At 38.3% G+C, this 17,304-nt stretch overlaps 1 protein-coding gene across 5 annotated transcripts in view; it reads left to right on the top strand.

Annotated features, from left to right (window-relative positions):
- CERT1 (ceramide transporter 1) overlaps positions 1-17,304 on the top strand; it is a 157,119-nt gene that overhangs the window by 78,475 nt on the left and 61,340 nt on the right. For all 5 annotated transcript variants that reach the window (XM_058434019.1, XM_058434018.1, XM_032144992.2 and 2 more), the window contains 3 exons: positions 7,347-7,454; positions 8,324-8,462; positions 16,312-16,395. In XM_058434019.1, coding sequence (XP_058290002.1) covers positions 7,347-7,454; positions 8,324-8,462; positions 16,312-16,395 — 331 coding nt within the window. The remainder of the gene's footprint in view (positions 1-7,346; positions 7,455-8,323; positions 8,463-16,311; positions 16,396-17,304) is intronic.

The raw sequence follows: 17,304 nt of genomic DNA, 5'->3' as shown, positions 1-17,304 counted from the left end.
AGACCCTATCTCGATAAAACAAAAGTCAGTACCATTTCTATACACCAATAACGTCCAAGCTGAGAGTCAAATCGGGAATGCAGTCCCATTCACAGTAACCACAAAAGGAATTAAATACTTAGGAATACAGCTAACCAGGTAAGTGTTAAAGATCTCTACAGTGAGAATTATAAAACACTGCTGAAGGAAATTGGAGATGACACAAACAAATGGAAAAACATTCTGTGCTTAATGGATAGGAAGAATCAATATTGTTAAAACTGCTGTAATGCCCAAAGCAGTTTACAGATTCATTGCCATTTCTATCAAACTACTAATGTCTTTTTTCACAGAATTAGAAAAAAACTATTTTAAAATTCGTATGGTACCAATAAAGGTCCCAAATAGAACAATCCTCAGCAAAAAGAACAAAGCTGGAGGTATCACACTACCTAATTTTAAACTGTATTACAATGCTACAGTAACAAAACAGCATGGTACTGGTACAAAAACAAACACATGACCGGTGGAATAGGTTAGATAACCCAGAAATAAAGCCTCACAACCACAACCATCTGTTCTTCGAAAAAGTTGACAAAAATAAGCAATAGGGAAAAGGCTCCCTATTTAATACATGGTACTAATATACCAGGCTAGCCCTATGCAGAAGATTGAAACGGGATGCCTTCCTCTCACCTTGTACAAAAATTAACTCAAGATGGATTAAAGACTTAAATGTAAGTTCTAAAACTATAAAAACCCAAGTAGAAAATCTAGGACATACTGTTCTAGGCATAGGCCTTAGTGAAGATTTCATGAAGAAGTCTCCAAAAGCAATTGCAACAAAAACAAAAATTGACAAGTGAAACCTAAAGAGCTTTTGCAAAGCAAAAGAAACTATCAACAGAGTAAACAGACAGCCTACAGAAAGAAAGTATTTGCCAACTATGCATCCAACAAAGGTCTGATATCCGGAATATAAGGAACTTAAATCAAGCAAAACCTAAACAACCCCATTAAACGATGGGCAAAGGACATGAACAGACACTTCTAAAAAGACATCCATGCTGCCATCAAGCATGTGAAAAAGTGTTCAACATCACTGTTTGTTAGATAAATGTAAATCAGAACCAGTGTGATACCATCTCACCAATCAGAATGTCTATTATTACAAATTCAGAAAATAACAGATGTTGGTGAGGTTGCAGAGAAAAGGGAATGCTTGGCCAGGCGCGGTGGCTCACGCCTGTAATCCCAGTACTTTGTGAGGCCAAGGCAGGCGGATTACGAGGTCAGGAGATCAAGACCATCCTGGCTAACATGGCAAAACCCCATCTCTACTAAAAATACAAAAACAAAATTAGCCGGGTGTCGTGGCTAGCGCCTGTAGTCCCAGCTATTCAGGAGGCTGAGGTGAGAGAATGGCGTGAACCCTGGAGGTGGAGCTTGCAGTAAGTTGAGATCACGCCACTGCATTGCAGCCTGGGCGACAGAGCAAGTCTCCATCTAAAAAAAAAAAAGGGAATGTTTATACACTGCCGGTGGGAATGTAAATTAGTTCAGCCACTGTGGAATGTAGTTTGGTGATTTCTCAAACAACGTAAAACAGAACTGCCATTTGACCAGCAATCTCATTACTGTGTATATACCCATAGGAATATAAATCATTCCTCCATAAAGACCACATGGACGTGTATGTTCATCACAACATTGTTCACAATAGCAAAAACATGGAGTGAACCTAAATGCCCATCAACAGTAGACTGGATAAATAAAATGTGGCTTATATACCTCATGGAATACTACACAGCCATAAAAAGGAGTGAGATCATGTCCTCTGCAGCCACATGGATGGAACTGGTGGCCATTATCCTTAGTAAACTAATGCAGGAACAGAAAAACAAATACTGCATGTTTTCATTTATAAGTGAGAGCGAAATAATGAGAACACATGGGCCAAATCATGGAGCATATCTAATAAGTTTATGTTCAACATTAGCTCTAATTAGTTCATTTCCAACCCCATAACACAGGGAAGGAATCAGGTGGGTGATGCCAACCGTTCCTGTCGTGGCAGAGCTCACATAGCAGGGCCACAGAAGCATTGTTCGTCCAAAGTGCTTCCTGAGCTCCCTCTGCCTGCTGGACCACCTCTTCAGTGTAGTAAGTCTGGAATGGGTGCTAATTCCCTTCTTCATGAAATGGATGCAGCTGGAGGCCATTATCCTAAGTGAATTAACACAGGAACAGAAAACCAAATACCACATGTTCTCACTTAAAAGTGGGAGGTAAACATTCAGTACACATGGACACAAAGAGGGAAACAATAGACACCCGGCCCTACTGAGGGTGGAGGATGGGAGGAGGGCGAGGGACAAAAAAATACCTATCAGGCACTAAGCTCGCATCCTAGGTAATGAAATTATCTTATACCAAACTCTAGCAGCATACAGTTTACCCATGTAATAAACCTGCACATGTATTGCCTGAACATAAAATTAAAATTGAAAAACAGCAAGTCTTTTGTTTGTTTGTTTGAGATAGTCTCTCTGTGTCACCCAGGCTGGAGTACAGTGGCACAATCCTAGCTCAGTGCTATCTCGAACTTCTGGATGCAAGGGATCCTCCTGCCTCAGCCTTCCAAGTAACTGGGACTACAGGAGCACATCACAACGCCCCACTAACTTTTGAAAATTTTTTTTGTAGAGATGGTGTCTTGCTTTATTGCTCAGTCTGGTCTTGAACTCCTGGGATTAAGCAGTCCTCCTGCCTTGGCCTCCAGAGTGCTGGGATTACAGGTGTGAGCCACTGCACCTAGTCAAGAACTCTTTTTTTTGTGAACTGATTGCTGTAATTAGAATTCCATTTAGCTGTGATTCTGTTATGTTGAAACAAGCTTACATTTTTTTCTTTATCAACTTTATTGGAGTACAATTTACATTTACATTCTTAAAAAGTACACATTTTAATGTACAGTTTGAGTTTTGACAAATGTAGTCTACACTTCTCACATTTTCTTCTACCTCTTTGTATTCAGTGCCCCCATTGTACTCTGGCCTGCTCTTGTTTGTCATAGATTAGTTTTGTCTTTTTTAAAAATCAGTTTTCTTGAGGCATAATTTGCATACCATAAAGTACATGCTTTTGATTACCTTTTCATTAATCGTTTTCCTGGCTCTAGAACGTTTATTTTGCTTCATCACTAATACATTGCTTTGAGATGTGGAGTCAGGTAAGTCTCGAAGAAGAGCTTTGATTCCACCTTGTCTTAAAATTATGTGTAATTTGTTAGCCAATTAAGAGTTGAGAACATATTGAAGTACTTTTTATAGATAGAATGTTTTATAAGCAAGCATCATTAAAAAGTGTGACCATTTTACTTTGGCAACTGTTAGGTGTTAGAAGTTTAAAATTTAAGAGGCTACTTGTTTTCATATGGATAAATTCCTAGTGTCTGCCTGAAGATGTCCATTTCTTTTTTCATGAGCTGTTATTTTGGTTACAGATTCCTTTCCTCCTCTCGTCCTCCTTTTTTTTTTTTTTTTCCCCGTTTTAACCAGATCCATCTGATTATTGATGTTGGGGGTGGGGACAAGTTTCCTCCTCCTTTGAGATTGTTACTGTTGTACCTTCAGAGAATTGTCCCTCTTTGTTGCTGTTCCTTGCCATTGTTACTACCACTTCTAATCTCTACTATTCTTTTTACCCTTGCTTTTTTTTTTTCCATTTTTTCTTACATTTGGATGAACTTATCTAGTTTCTGATAGCTTTTCAGCACTTAACACTGCCAGGAACCAAACTTTATGGTGACTAACGGGCTCTTACTGTTTCAAGGTAATATAGAGGATGGCGGGCTATTTTTTATTTACTTGCTTGTTTAAGAGACAGGGTCTGCTTGCTCTGTCACTTAGGCTTCAGTTTAGGGTGTGTTTAGAGCTTACTGCAGCCATAAACTCCTGGCCTCAAGTGATTCTTCTGTCTCAAGTCTCTCAAGTAGCTGGGACTAGAGGCACAAGCCACCACACTGGTCCAGGGCAGGAGGTTTAAAGAATTCCAGGATATTTTGGGCAGGCGGGGTGGCTCACGCCTGTAAGCCCAGCACTTTGGGAGGCCCGAGGCAGGTGGATCACCTGACGTTAGGAGTTCGAAGACCAGCCTGGCCAACATGATGAAACCCCATCTCTATTAAAAATACAGGCCGGGCGCGGTGGCTCACGCTTGTAATCCCAGCACTTTGGGAGGCCGAGGCGGGCGGATCACGAGGTCAGGAGATCGAGACCACGGTGAAACCCTGTCTCTACTAAAAATACAAAAAATTAGCCGGGCGTGGTGGCGGGCGCCTGTAGTCCCAGCTACTCGGAGAGGCTGAGGCAGGAGAATGGCATGAACCCGGGAGGTGGAGCTTGCAGTGAGCCGAGACTGCGCCACTGCACTCCAGTCTGGGCGACAGAGCGAGACTCCGTCTCAAAAAAAAAAAAAAAAAAAAAAAATACAAAAATTATCTGGACATGGTGGCACACGCCTGTGATCCCAGCTACCGGGGAGGCTGAGGCAGGAGAATCATTTGAACCCAGGAGACAGAGGTGGCAGTGAGCCAAGATTGTGCCACTGCACTCCAGCTTGGGCAAGAGACAGTGAGACTCTGTCTCAAAATAATAATTATTATTATTCGGTTTCTGTTTAGAGGTTTTCAAAATCCCAGATAACCTGAATTTTATGTACTGTAGACTGGAGGTGGAAGTAGGGGTAGGGATGTTTTTTGACAAAAAGACCATTAGTCTGAGAAGCAGAAAATCCAGAGGTTACTATAAGATCCTAGATGTCTAGAACATTGAATTTCTATCACTTAGTGTAAAATAGGATTTAGAAACATTTATGGATAAAGATAATAAAGATGGGGGATTATTTGGTAAGAAACAAAATGTAATTATCATACAAATGTAAAGCCTATCTACCTTGAAGAGATAATAGGACACAAGGGAAGATTTTTGGAATGTGCTTTGTTCGTTAAGTTTAGGTACCATTAGGTCCTCTGCAACTTTAAATGAATTTAAGGTTAATGAATTAACAGTTTTGTTTTAAAACCCAATCTAGGTTAATGACAGCTCGTTTCTTTCTTGGTGTTGATTATAATGTTTGCCTCTTGTAACTTTTTTTTTTTTTTTTTTGAGACAAAGTCTCGCTCTTTCACCCACGCCTGACTGCAATGGCACGATCTCAGCTCACTGCAAGCTCTGCCTCCCGGGTTCACGCCATTCTCCTGCCTCAGCCCCCCGAGTAGCTGAGACTCTAGGCGCCCGCCACCGCACCCAGCTAATTTTTTGTATTTTTAGTAGAGACGGGGTTTCACCGTGTTAGCCAGGATGGTCTCAATCTCTTGACCTCGTGATCTGCCCGTCTCGGCCTCCCAAAGTGCTGGGATTACAGGCGTGAGCCACCACGCCCGGCCAACTATTTTTTAAAATTAATGTGTGCTCAGAGTCTCCTCTTTTCTTTGTAAATTTGCTTCCATTTTGTTGCAAATTGCACGTTAGTTTTTTTTGATTGGGTGCCACCATTCCAGAAGCTCTGAGATCCTAGAATACTAAAGTTAAGGTAAATGAAGTGATACTAACTGGAAAATGTTTTAAACTAGTGCTAATATCATTTACATAAAAATGAACGTAAAAATTTTATTTATTAAACCATAGAAGCTTAGTATTCTTATAGCTAAAAAGAATATTTTCCAATTAGAATAATATCATGGGTAAACCAACAGCTATATAGGAAATGTAATAGATTTTCAGGAATTAGACCACAGAGGCTGTAAAATGTCAATGGATATATTTTCTGTAACATATTGTATGTAATTTTGTTTCCTAATATTAATCTTGAAATTTTTGTAACTTTAAATAATTTTTCATTGTAACCATAGGTTTGATACTAAAAGTAATTAGATATTATTTTACCACTTAAGTTTATTGAGTAGAATTAAAATTAAATACAATGTAGCTTTTTGTTCCTTTGTTTTCGCTGTTGATCTCCAAGTATTAAAAAAAAATTGATGTTTACTAAACCTACAGGTTTGTTTTCCCCATTCAAATGAAGGAAAGCTGTTCAATATAAATACTTATCTAGAACCATAATAGTACAGAGGAGCAAGATTGAAATCAGTCAAACCATAATAGATATGATATACTGTCAAAGGATATAATACAGATGCCTTGGTTTTTCCACACAAGCATATTAATTCACTGTACTTTTTTGAGACTGAGTCTTACCGTGTCACCCAGGCTGGAGTGAGTGCAGTGGCGTAATCTCGGCTCACTGCAACCTCCGCTTCCCGGGTTCAGGCGATTCTCCTGCCTCAGCCTTCTGAGTAGCTGGGATTACAGGTGCCTGCCGCCATGCCCGGCTAATTTTTGTGTTTTTAGTAGAGACAGGGTTTCACCATATTGGCCAGGCTGGTCTCAAACTCCTGACCTCAAGTGATCCACCTACCTCGGCCTCCCAAAGTGCTGGCATTACAGGCGTGCGTGAGCCACCACTCCCGGCCTAATTCACTGTACTTTTTTAAAGTAACAGTAGAAAATAATCAAGGATCCAAAATACCTGGTTTTAGTTACTTGGAAGTTCAAATGTTTAATTGCTTTGTCTATATTGTTATATTGCATTTGTATTAGAGAAGGTAAAATATAAAATTTATGCTCTGAAGAGTATCATCCCCATCAATTATCTTCCATGGGATGCTGACTTAACAGATTAGCAAAATTGGAAACTTCGTGCCATGAACTGTCGAGGTGGTTACAAAAATTTAAAAGATACAAGCTGCTTCCAGAAAGATCCAAGTCCAGTAGTAATAACAAAATACAAACTATTGTGAATGGTAAATGCTGTAATTGTGATGTGTTAAGAATGGGTGAGAATACATAAAATTACCATTTTGACCACTGTTAAGTGTACAGTTCTATGGTATTAAGTACATTCACACTATTGTTCAACCATCACCATCATCCATCTTCAGAACTTTATCTTCCCCAGCTGAAACTCTGTGTCCATTAAATAATAACTACCCATTCTTCTTTTCCCTGCCTCTGGTAACAACTATTCTACTTTCTGTCTATGAATTTGACTACTTTAGTTTTCCTATTATTAAACAGTCTTTGTGACCACTAGCCCAGCACATAGTAGGTATTCAATAAATTTCTAAATTAAATGGTATTTAGGAATTGAAAGGCATTGCTTATGTCAGTGGATTGACTATGTATCTTATGTGCACCCAAACTGCCAATTGTTATAATAACCTTGTTAATTCATAGGAAACCTTTTGTTTTCTGAAGTACTTTTTATTTAAATTCCTTTCACATAGTTTACTTTTTTTTTTTTAGACTGAATCTGGATATGGATCTGAATCCAGCTTGCGTCGACATGGCTCAATGGTGTCCCTGGTGTCTGGAGCAAGTGGCTACTCTGCAACATCCACCTCTTCATTCAAGGTGTGTAGTTAATGGATGCCTCAAGTTAAAGCAACATAAATTGAGTTTAGTATTGGATGTTGTGAGCAGAACATATTTGATAATTTTTTGAACAAATTTTTTTATAGTATAATTTATTTGAAGTTAGTAGAGAATTACTTTTTAAGGTATAAAATAACTCATACAGATGAACACGTCACTGATTTTTTCATTCATTCATTAATGAGGTAAAATACAAAAAAACTGGTTCAAAGGAAAACCTGAAGAATACTGAAATGATTTGCGAATATGTGCAAAACTGGTCAATATCCACAGATTAATAATCAGTGCTTCTGCACCAGACAAAATTCATTTGCATCTCTATGAACAAGAATTATTTATACTACTCAGTTTTTTACTAAAAGAGTTGTAAAATAGCTCAAATGCAGTGAAAGGCAAAAGTGTCTGTATGATCAAATAGTACTCTCCCAAGGGTACCATAAATGACAGCTCACCATTACTTTGAAAGGACACTAGTAATATTTTTGCCCATTTCAAAGTCTTTCACAGTTGTTCCTCACAATTTTGTTTAATTTGAAAATATCCAATGTTATATTTGCAAACTGTCAGGTATTACTGCTTTCTTATTTTCTGTAAAAAATAAGGCTTATTTATAAGTGATATCACTTACAAGGTTATCATCACTCGTAAGTGGCTTATCACTATCAAGCCAGTAGATTCGTCAGTTTCAAGCCTATTCCTAGAAGTATTATATTGAACTAGACAGCTCTCCTTATCCCATGCCCTCAGTTATAAGGTGCAGACCTTAAAAGTTGATGAAATACCATAGGACCACATAAAATCCAGTTTTGTTTTACTTGAATTACATCCACCTATTTTATGTTTTGCAGAAAGGCCACAGTTTACGTGAGAAGTTGGCTGAAATGGAAACATTTAGGGACATCTTATGTAGACAAGTTGACACGCTACAGAAGTACTTTGATGCCTGTGCTGATGCTGTCTCTAAGGATGAACTTCAAAGGGATAAAGGTTAATTAGGCTATTACCACTATTTTTACTTGGAGAATGAATGGATTAAAAGCCTCTTGATCTCAGAGGGTAATGTCTTTAAGTGATAAAGGTATTTATAGTCATTTTTTGTTGCAAACCCCCAGTGAAACAGATTTCAGTGTCCTCGTAACTTGGGTACTTCACTTACACATACTAATTCATTTTGATCATCCATACCAGATGCCATTGAAGACCTTTATTTTATTTATTTACTTTTTTGTTGAGACAGGTCTCATTCTATCGCCCAGGCTGGAGTGCAGTGGCACAATCATAGCTCCCTGCAGCCTCAAACTCCTGACCTCAAGCAATCCTCTCACCTCAGCCACCCAGGTAGCTAGGACCACAGGTGTGCGTCACCACCCAGCTAATTTATTTTTCTGTTTTTTATAGAGACGGGGTCTCACTATGTTGGTCAGGTTGGTCTTGAACTCCTGGCCTCAAGCAATCTTCCCACTTCGGCCTACCAAAGTGCTGGAATTATAGGTGTGAGCCACCACACCAGGCAAAGACTTTCAAATGATACTCTTTATTCCATTAAAAAATGGTATCTATTATTTTGGTAATATGGAGCATTTCACATTATTATTATGTCTGATAAATTTACCCCATGATGAGTCTTAGAGGAGATAAGTGTATGTTAAATCCTTCAGATCTGAAATCAACCAGTTGATCTCTTTCTCTTTCTCCCTCTTGTTTCTCTTTTTCTCCCCCTCTCCTTTCTTTTTGCCTTTTCCCCTCTCTCTCTCTTTTTCTTTCTTTTTTTTTTGAGACAGAGTCTCACTCTGTCACCAGGCTGGAGTGCAGTGGCGTGATCTCAGCTCACTGCAACCTCCGGCTCCCTGGTTCAAGTGATTCTCCTGCTTCAGCCTCCCAAGTAGCTGGGATTATAGGCACGCGCCACCACGCCCAGCTAATTTTTGTATTTTTAGTAGAGACGGGGTTTTGGCCAGGATGGTCTTAATCTCCTGACCTCGTGATCTGCCCGCCTCAGCCTTCCAAAGTGCTGGGATTACAGGCGTGAACCACCGCTCTCGGCCCCCTCTCTCTCTCAGACTCTCCCTTTCTCTACCCTTTTTCTTATAGAAGAAGAATCAGTAATAGAAATGAAAACAATAATTGTATGTACATTTAAAAATAATTGTATTGAGTTCTTATTTAAAAGAAACAAGATATCTTCAATTAACTTTTAGTGTTAGGTTTATAGTTTAACTTTCCTTTGTTAGTGCTAAAAATACTGCCGATGTCAACATTGTTCTTCAGCTTTTTCACTTAATTTATTGTGATGGCAAAAATGAACTACTCTACCATTATTACCAAATAGAACTAAGTTCATCCCCAATATAACTAGGTGGCTTGACATGGTTTCATTTCTCTTTTTTATTAAATGTGTTTGATCTGGATCCAAGTTCTTTTTGTCTATTCTATATTCCCTTTTTCTGCCTTCTTTGGATGAAATTTTTTATATATATATAATTCCACTTTATCTCCTTTGTTGGCTTCTTAGCTATATCTCGTGATTTTGTTATTTTAGTGGCTACTTTAAGGTTTATAGTTTGCATATTTAACTTACAACAGTCTGCCTTCAAGTAATATACCACTTTATGTGTAGTATCAGAACCTTCCAATAATGTAATGGAATGTTCATAGCTCCCTGTGACCTTAAACTCCTGGGCTCAAGTGATCTTTCTGCCTCAACCTCCGAACTGGCTAGGACTACAGGCATACACCATAACATCTGGTTAATTTTTAAATTTTTTGTAGAGATGAGGTCTCGCTGTGTGGCCCAGGCTGGTCTTTAAACTCCTGGCCTCAAGGGATTCTCCCACCTCAACTGCCCAAAGTACTAGAATTACAGGCTTGAGCCATTGTGCCTGGCCTTGAAGTTCTTTCTATTTGTTAATATAAAAATTTTATTAAAGGTTTTGGTTCGTTAATGTGTGGATTTTTTTTCCTCTCTAAAAATAAAAAACACCCGAACTTCTGTTTCTCCTTCATTAAAAAAGGATACCTTTTAATCAATTTAAATGTTACAGATTAGCTTTAAACAAAAACAGGATACATATAGAATATGATGCCTTGTTTATCTTAATAGTCCATACCAATAGTGTATAGTATTAGAAGGACAAAAGTGATGGTGGAAAAAGTAGAAGTTGGGATGCAGTGATAACCAGGTTGTGTAGATGATTTGAAAAATAATAATAGACATTATACTGAATCTTTTCTGCTACATGTTTAAATAAATAGCAAATTGAAGACTGATGTATGAGTTTGCTAGGGCTGCCATATCAAAGTACCACAGACTGGGTGGCTTAAACAACAGATTTATTTTCTCACAGTTCAGAGATAAAGGTATTGGCAGGGTTGGTTTCTTCTGAAGGCCCTGAAAAACCTGTTCCATGCCTCTTTCCTTGGCTTACAGGTAGCCAACCTCTCCCTATATCTTCACATCATCATCTTTCCCTTTGAATGTGTCTATGTCGAAATTTCTTCTGCATATTGTACAGTCATAGTGGATTAGTGCCCATCCTAATGACCCCATTTTAACTTAATTACTGCTTTACAAACCTTGTCTCCAAATAACAGCCATATTCTAAGGTACTGGAGATTAAGGACTTCAACATATGAATTTCTGAGACACAATTCAGCCTATAACAACTGATTTCCCTACAAATGTTATTTGTGAGATACTGACTGATTGATTGATCCTTTGATTTTTATTTGAGACTGGATCTCCCTCTGTCACCCAGGCTGGAGTGCAGTGGCACAATCTTGGCTCACTGCAACCTCCACCCCCCAAGCCCAAGCAGTCCTCCCGCCTCAGCCTTCCCAAGTAGTTGGGACTACAGGCGTGCACCACCACGCCCAGCTAATTGTTGTATTTTATGTAGAGACAGGGTTTTGCCATGTTGCCCAGGCTGATCTCAAACTCCTGAGCTCAAGCAGTCTGCTTGCCTCTGCCTCCCAAAGTGCTGGGATTACAGGCACGAGCCACCACGCTCAGCCTGAAATACTGATGTTTTTAAGAATACATGTTAGGTATAAGGAAATGGACCATAATTTCCTATTTGGGAGAGCAGAGTTGCTGACCTGAGTTTAAGGTTCTCTGTGGATATACTGTCATTAAATTATCAAAACTAAGTTTGTGACTTAAGTAATTTTAAGAATCACTGTCTGTCTTTATGTATATCCTTCAGTAAGATTTAATTAACATTTTAAGTCTAGATACTCTGGGGATTACAGAAGTGGGAGACATCACTTCTTACCTAAACACATTGTTTAATTTTAAAAACAAGACATATATACCACATTAAAAGTAAACTTTCTTCTAATCTTGCTCTTCTATTTATTGTTTAGTGACTTGAAGTAGATTTCTCAACATTTCTCAACACCTGTTTCCTCAGCTATAAAATGGTTATTGTATCTAGCAACTGTGATTGTGAGAATTAAATGATAATGTACATGTTAGCACTATGTTTAAAAGCAAAAACTCAAATAATAGCTGTTATTATTAATATGGTTAATTTGGATTGTTGCTGAGGTAACAGGAAGCAGGAATGTACAAGATTTAGCCTAACAGACTTGAATGTTGGTAAGGGAGACCAGTCTGACTGGAATGGAGGAATTTTGTATTAGGATGATGGTTTCAAACCACGTGAGATATCCCTAAGAGTTCTATAAAGTTGCCTCAAAGATGCACAAGAAGTTCTTTGGGGGGAAAAAAGGGAAGGCCACTCTTTTAGTGAGAGTAGCTTATTTTCATCAGTTTTATATATTATTGGCCTTAAAAATATATTTTAAAAAGCTTAGAAAAGTTGAAAATCAGTGTTTGATGCTGGTAGGCTGTTAGGTGGAGAATATTGAATACAGGAACAGTTGCGATTTAATCTAAAAAATAATTTTCACTTTGGTAATTTGAAAAGTTACTGTTTGGGCAAGGATATAAGTTGAAGTTAATATTTTTAAAAGATTAATCATTGTAGGTAATTGTAACATAGATTAGAATGGTGAGAGACTTTAGATAGGAGAAAATCATGTGGTAACCCATTGTAGCAATGTAAACATCTGTAAGTGATCCGCTGGATCAAGCATGAAGGATAGAGGAAATCCATTAGAGGGGAGTTACCATGATTAATTTTTGTAATGTTTTATAGTATTTACCATGTACTATGTTAAATACTAGTTATCTGATATAATTTTATAATAACCTTATGTAGGTGTAAATATTAAGCCCTTTTTATAGATGAGAGAACTGCACAGAGAAGCTAAGCAGCAGTATTTGCACAGCTGGCTTGTTTATGGAGCTACTTTTAGTAGTACACATTTCTTTGGAGAAATTGTATGGGAGATGTGAGCCTAGTGTTAGTATAAGAAGTCACAGGAAAATAAGGAGTCATTAGCATAAAAATAGTTGGAGCCATAACAGTGAATAAATTCCCATGAGGTAGAAGGACAAATATCTGAGGAAGGAGACTGGAAGTTTGCCCACAGCTAAAGAGTAAAAGGAAGTTTAATTTTTAAAACAAACATAATATAGGGTCATGTTAGCAAGATGTGAGAATCATCAAGGCTGTTTGGTCTTGTCAGGTAGAAATTTGACATGTAAGCATGAGCAGTGTCAAATACAGCATGGACGTCAAGAAAGAGATGGGAGCAAACCGTAAAAACAGATTTTATTAAACGATAGTTAACCTTTGTTTTTGTTTTGTTTTGTTTTCTTTGAGACAGGGTCTTGTTCTATCGCCCAGGCTGGAGTGCAGTGGTGCACTCATAGCTCACTGCAGCCTCGAACTCCTGGGCTGTTTTGTAGAGATGAGATCTTGCTGTTTCCCAGACTGGTCTCAAACTCCTGACCTCAAGTGATCCTCCCACCTAGGCCTCCCAAAGTGCTGGGATTACAGGCATGAGCCACCACGCCCAGCCTGAAAAAACTATTCTGTGTCTGTTTTGGAGGTGGAGGGTTATGGTAAAGGGGTAGTTTGAGAGGAAGATTTAATGTGGTGGTGGCTGAGAAATATTTGGGTGGCAAAAATAAATAGATGTCTGGCTGATACTGTAATCATCTCGGGGAGCTTTAAAAAAAAAAAAATTGTATCATACCCTTCACCATAGTCTCACTAAACCAGAATATTCAGGGGTTGAGGAGAGAGAGAGAGATTAAGGTTTTGTTCTTTAAAAGTTCCTTGATAGGTAGATAATCAAAAGTTCCTTGATATGTGGATACCGTCTCTAGTAGAAGTATGAGCTAGCATTATAAACAAGCCTTCTGAAGGCAGAAGGAAAGCACAGCAGAAAGGGGAAAACAAATACTGTGTAGAAGGCTTTTGAGTTTTCCAAGAAAACAAGTCCTTTAAATTGTGAGAATAGGTCAAATCTAGAGCAAACGAAATTATCTGCTGCTTCTGTAGAAAAGAATGCATGAAGGTAGAATTGAAGAGTGAGTAACAAACTGCTTTAACTTTTCATTGATATGATGCAAAAAAAATAGGGAAATTTGAAAAGGCCCCAGGAAGTAAGGATCTCAAAAGGTACTTGAAGAAGGTCATCTTTATGGGATTACGCCAGGGGACTAATTTAGGAATAGTTGTATTATAACTTCAACTGATGGTCAGCGTGGTTTTTTATCTGAATATGGTGTAAAAATAATGTATCTAAAGATATTCCACAGCATATTTATTGAGCATATGAGATCTTACTCATCTTTGTATTTTCACTGGTAATCAAGGTATGCTCATATTGAAGTCTGTAGGAATGATGGAAGTGGAAAAGAAAAAGAATTGAATATTGAGATCACAGCCAGGTAGAAATGAATACAAGGTATTAATAGATAATAGTTTATGATTTGTAAAAGTTGTTATAGATGATTAGCAACATTTTCAAGTGATTAGTAAAAAATGAAATAGTCCAGTAATTAGAAAATGGCAGTACGGAAGATTTTCCATGGTGATTCCTACCATTTAATCAAAGGAGGGAAATAAGGTATCGAATTGGGCTCTGCATCCATAAAAAAAGACAGCTAAGATAGATGAGATGTTCCTTATAGAGCCACGGTGCTCCTGATGTCAAAAGATACAGGCAGCAAGTAAGACATTAGTTTAAAATGTAGATTCCTTCTTTATAAAGGGAGTTCCTCAAAAGATAAAGGAGCCATGTAGGCTGGGTGCAGTGGCTTACACCTGTAATCCCAGCATTTTGAGAGGCAGAGGTGGGCAGATTGCTTGAGCTCAGGAGTTCGAAACCGGTCTGGACAACATGGCAAAATCTCCTCTCTACAAAAATTAGCTGGGCTGGTGGTGTGCACCTGTGTTCCCAGCTGCTCAAGGGGCTGAGTGGAATTCCTTGAGCCTGGGAGGTGGAGGTTGCAGTGAGCTGAGATTGTGCCACTGCACTCCAGCCTGGGCAACAGAGCCAGGCCCTGTCTCACAAACAAGAAGAAGAAGAAGCCACAAAAAGCTTGGTAAAAGCAGCAAATAATGTTGGGAGCTAAGATGCAGGAATTTGCATTATGAGTGGAATGCGTAGTACAGAGAATTAAAGTATGTGAGGTAGTAGAAATAGGGATAGCACATAGAAGAAAGAGGTATGTTAAAGTAGAACAAGAGAGATTCTGTTTTTTTCTGGAATTAGAGAAGTTAAAAGGGATGCCTGGATACAGATATACCCTGGGATGAATGAAAATTGATATCATGGTCAGGAGATCGAGACCATCCTGGCTAACATGGTCAAACCCCGTCTCTACTAAAAATACAAAAAATTAGCCAGGCATGGTGGCAGGTGCCTGTAGTCCCAGCTATTCGGGAGGCTGAGGCAGGAGAATGGTGTGAACCCGGGAGGCGGAGCTTGCAGTGAGCCGAGATCGCACCACTGCACTCAAGCCTGGGCAACACAGCAATCTCAAAAAAAAAAAAAAAAAAAAAAAAAAGGTCGATATCATATCTGCAAGTCATTATATTTTCCCTGCACGTCAGAAATAATATATTTAAGAACTCTCGGCTGGGTGTGGTCACTCACGCCTGTAATCCCAGCGCATTGGGGAGGCCGAGGTGGGCGGATCATGAGGTCAGAAGTTCGAGACCAGCCTGGCCAACATAGTGAAACCCCTTCTCTACTAAAAATACAAAAATATTAGCCGGCTGTGGTGGCACGCACCTGTAGTCCCAGCTACTTGGGAGGCTGAGGTGGGAGAATTGCTTGAACCTGGAAGGCGGAGGTTGCAGTGAGCCAAGACCATGCCATTGCACTCCAGCCTGGGTGACAGAGTGAGACTCCATCTACAAAAAAAAAAAAAGAATAACTCTCAGAGGCAAGCTAAGGTGTCTTCTGCATGGAAGGTACCTTTTATAGTCCTGTTCAGCCCTTCTGGTCCTCTTACAGAGTGGAAATTGCCCCATGGAAGGGAGCAAGAGATACGAAGACTACAGGGTGAAATAATTCATAGCTCAGTAACCTTCCCTTACACAAATGAGAGTGAATATGGTTTAAAAATAACGTATCTAAAGACATTCCACATATTTTGGTGGCAAAAATAAATAGATGGCTGATATTGTAATCATCTCGGGGAGCTTTAAAAAAGAAATAATTGTATCATACCCTTCTCCACAGTCTCACTGTGGAGGAGGTTGAGGGGAGAGAGAGAGATTAAGGTTTTGTTCTTTAAAAGTTCCTTGATAGGTAGATATTTATTGAGCATACCTTGATTACCAGTGAAAATACAAAGATGAGTAAGACTCCGTACTCACAGAATCAGAATACGGAGTAAAATGACTCAGTTGAACATAAGAATAGACATTAATTTCTTTTCATCTAATTTCCTTAAATATATTTTATTTAGTGGTAGAAGATGATGAAGATGACTTTCCTACAACGCGTTCTGATGGTGACTTCTTGCATAGTACCAACGGCAATAAAGAAAAGTGTAAGTAATATGTTTTTCCCCTCAGCTGGATAAAATATACTTTCAGAAGTTATATAACAACTCACAAAAAATAATTACCTGATTGAGTAATTTTTTAAAAAGCAATAGAACTGCTGGAATCCAAGTGAAAATATCTTCCAAGGCATGCAGGTAAAAATCACATTCTGACATTATGTAATAATGGTAACTTTTACATATAGATGTCCAGCTGTCCCAGCATCATTTGCTGAAAAGACAATTTTTTTCCCTTGTCTTGGCACCTTTGTGAAAAACTGATAGACTGTAAATGCGAGGGTTTATTTCTGGACTCTCAGTTCTGTTGAGTTGATGTATGTGTCTATTCTTATTAAGAAAATATAAGCTTTAAAAAAGCTTTATTGAGATATAATTGACATACCATTTAAAGTGTATAATTTGATAAATTTGGATATTTTCATGAAACTATCAACACAATCAAGATAGTTAACATTTATATCACCTTCAAAAGTTTTCTCCATCCCCTTTGTCATTCCTCTCTCCCCCATTCCCAAATAGCCATTGATCTATTTTCTGTCACTATAGATTAGTTTGCATTTTCTATAATTTAATATAAATGGACTCATACAGTATGTATTCTTTTTTTGCCTGGCTTTTTTCTTAGTTTGAGATTCATCATTATTGCATATATCAGTAGTTCAGTTCTTCTCAAAGCTCAGTAGTATTTTATTGTATAGGTATACCATAGTTTGTGTATCTAGTCATTCATTGGTGGACATTTGGGTCAGTTACAGTTTTGACTATTACAAATAAAACTGCTATGAGCGTTCATATACAGTTCTTTTCATGGAAATTTATTGTATTTATTTTGGGTAAATACCTAGGGGTAGAATGTTCTAATCATATGGCAGGTGTGTGTGTGTGTTTAATTTT

Source organism: Hylobates moloch, unplaced genomic scaffold, assembly GCF_009828535.3.
Source record: "Hylobates moloch isolate HMO894 unplaced genomic scaffold, HMol_V3 SCAFFOLD_23, whole genome shotgun sequence".
Lineage (NCBI taxonomy): Eukaryota > Metazoa > Chordata > Mammalia > Primates > Hylobatidae > Hylobates > Hylobates moloch.
This window is presented reverse-complemented; position numbering and strand designations above follow the sequence as displayed.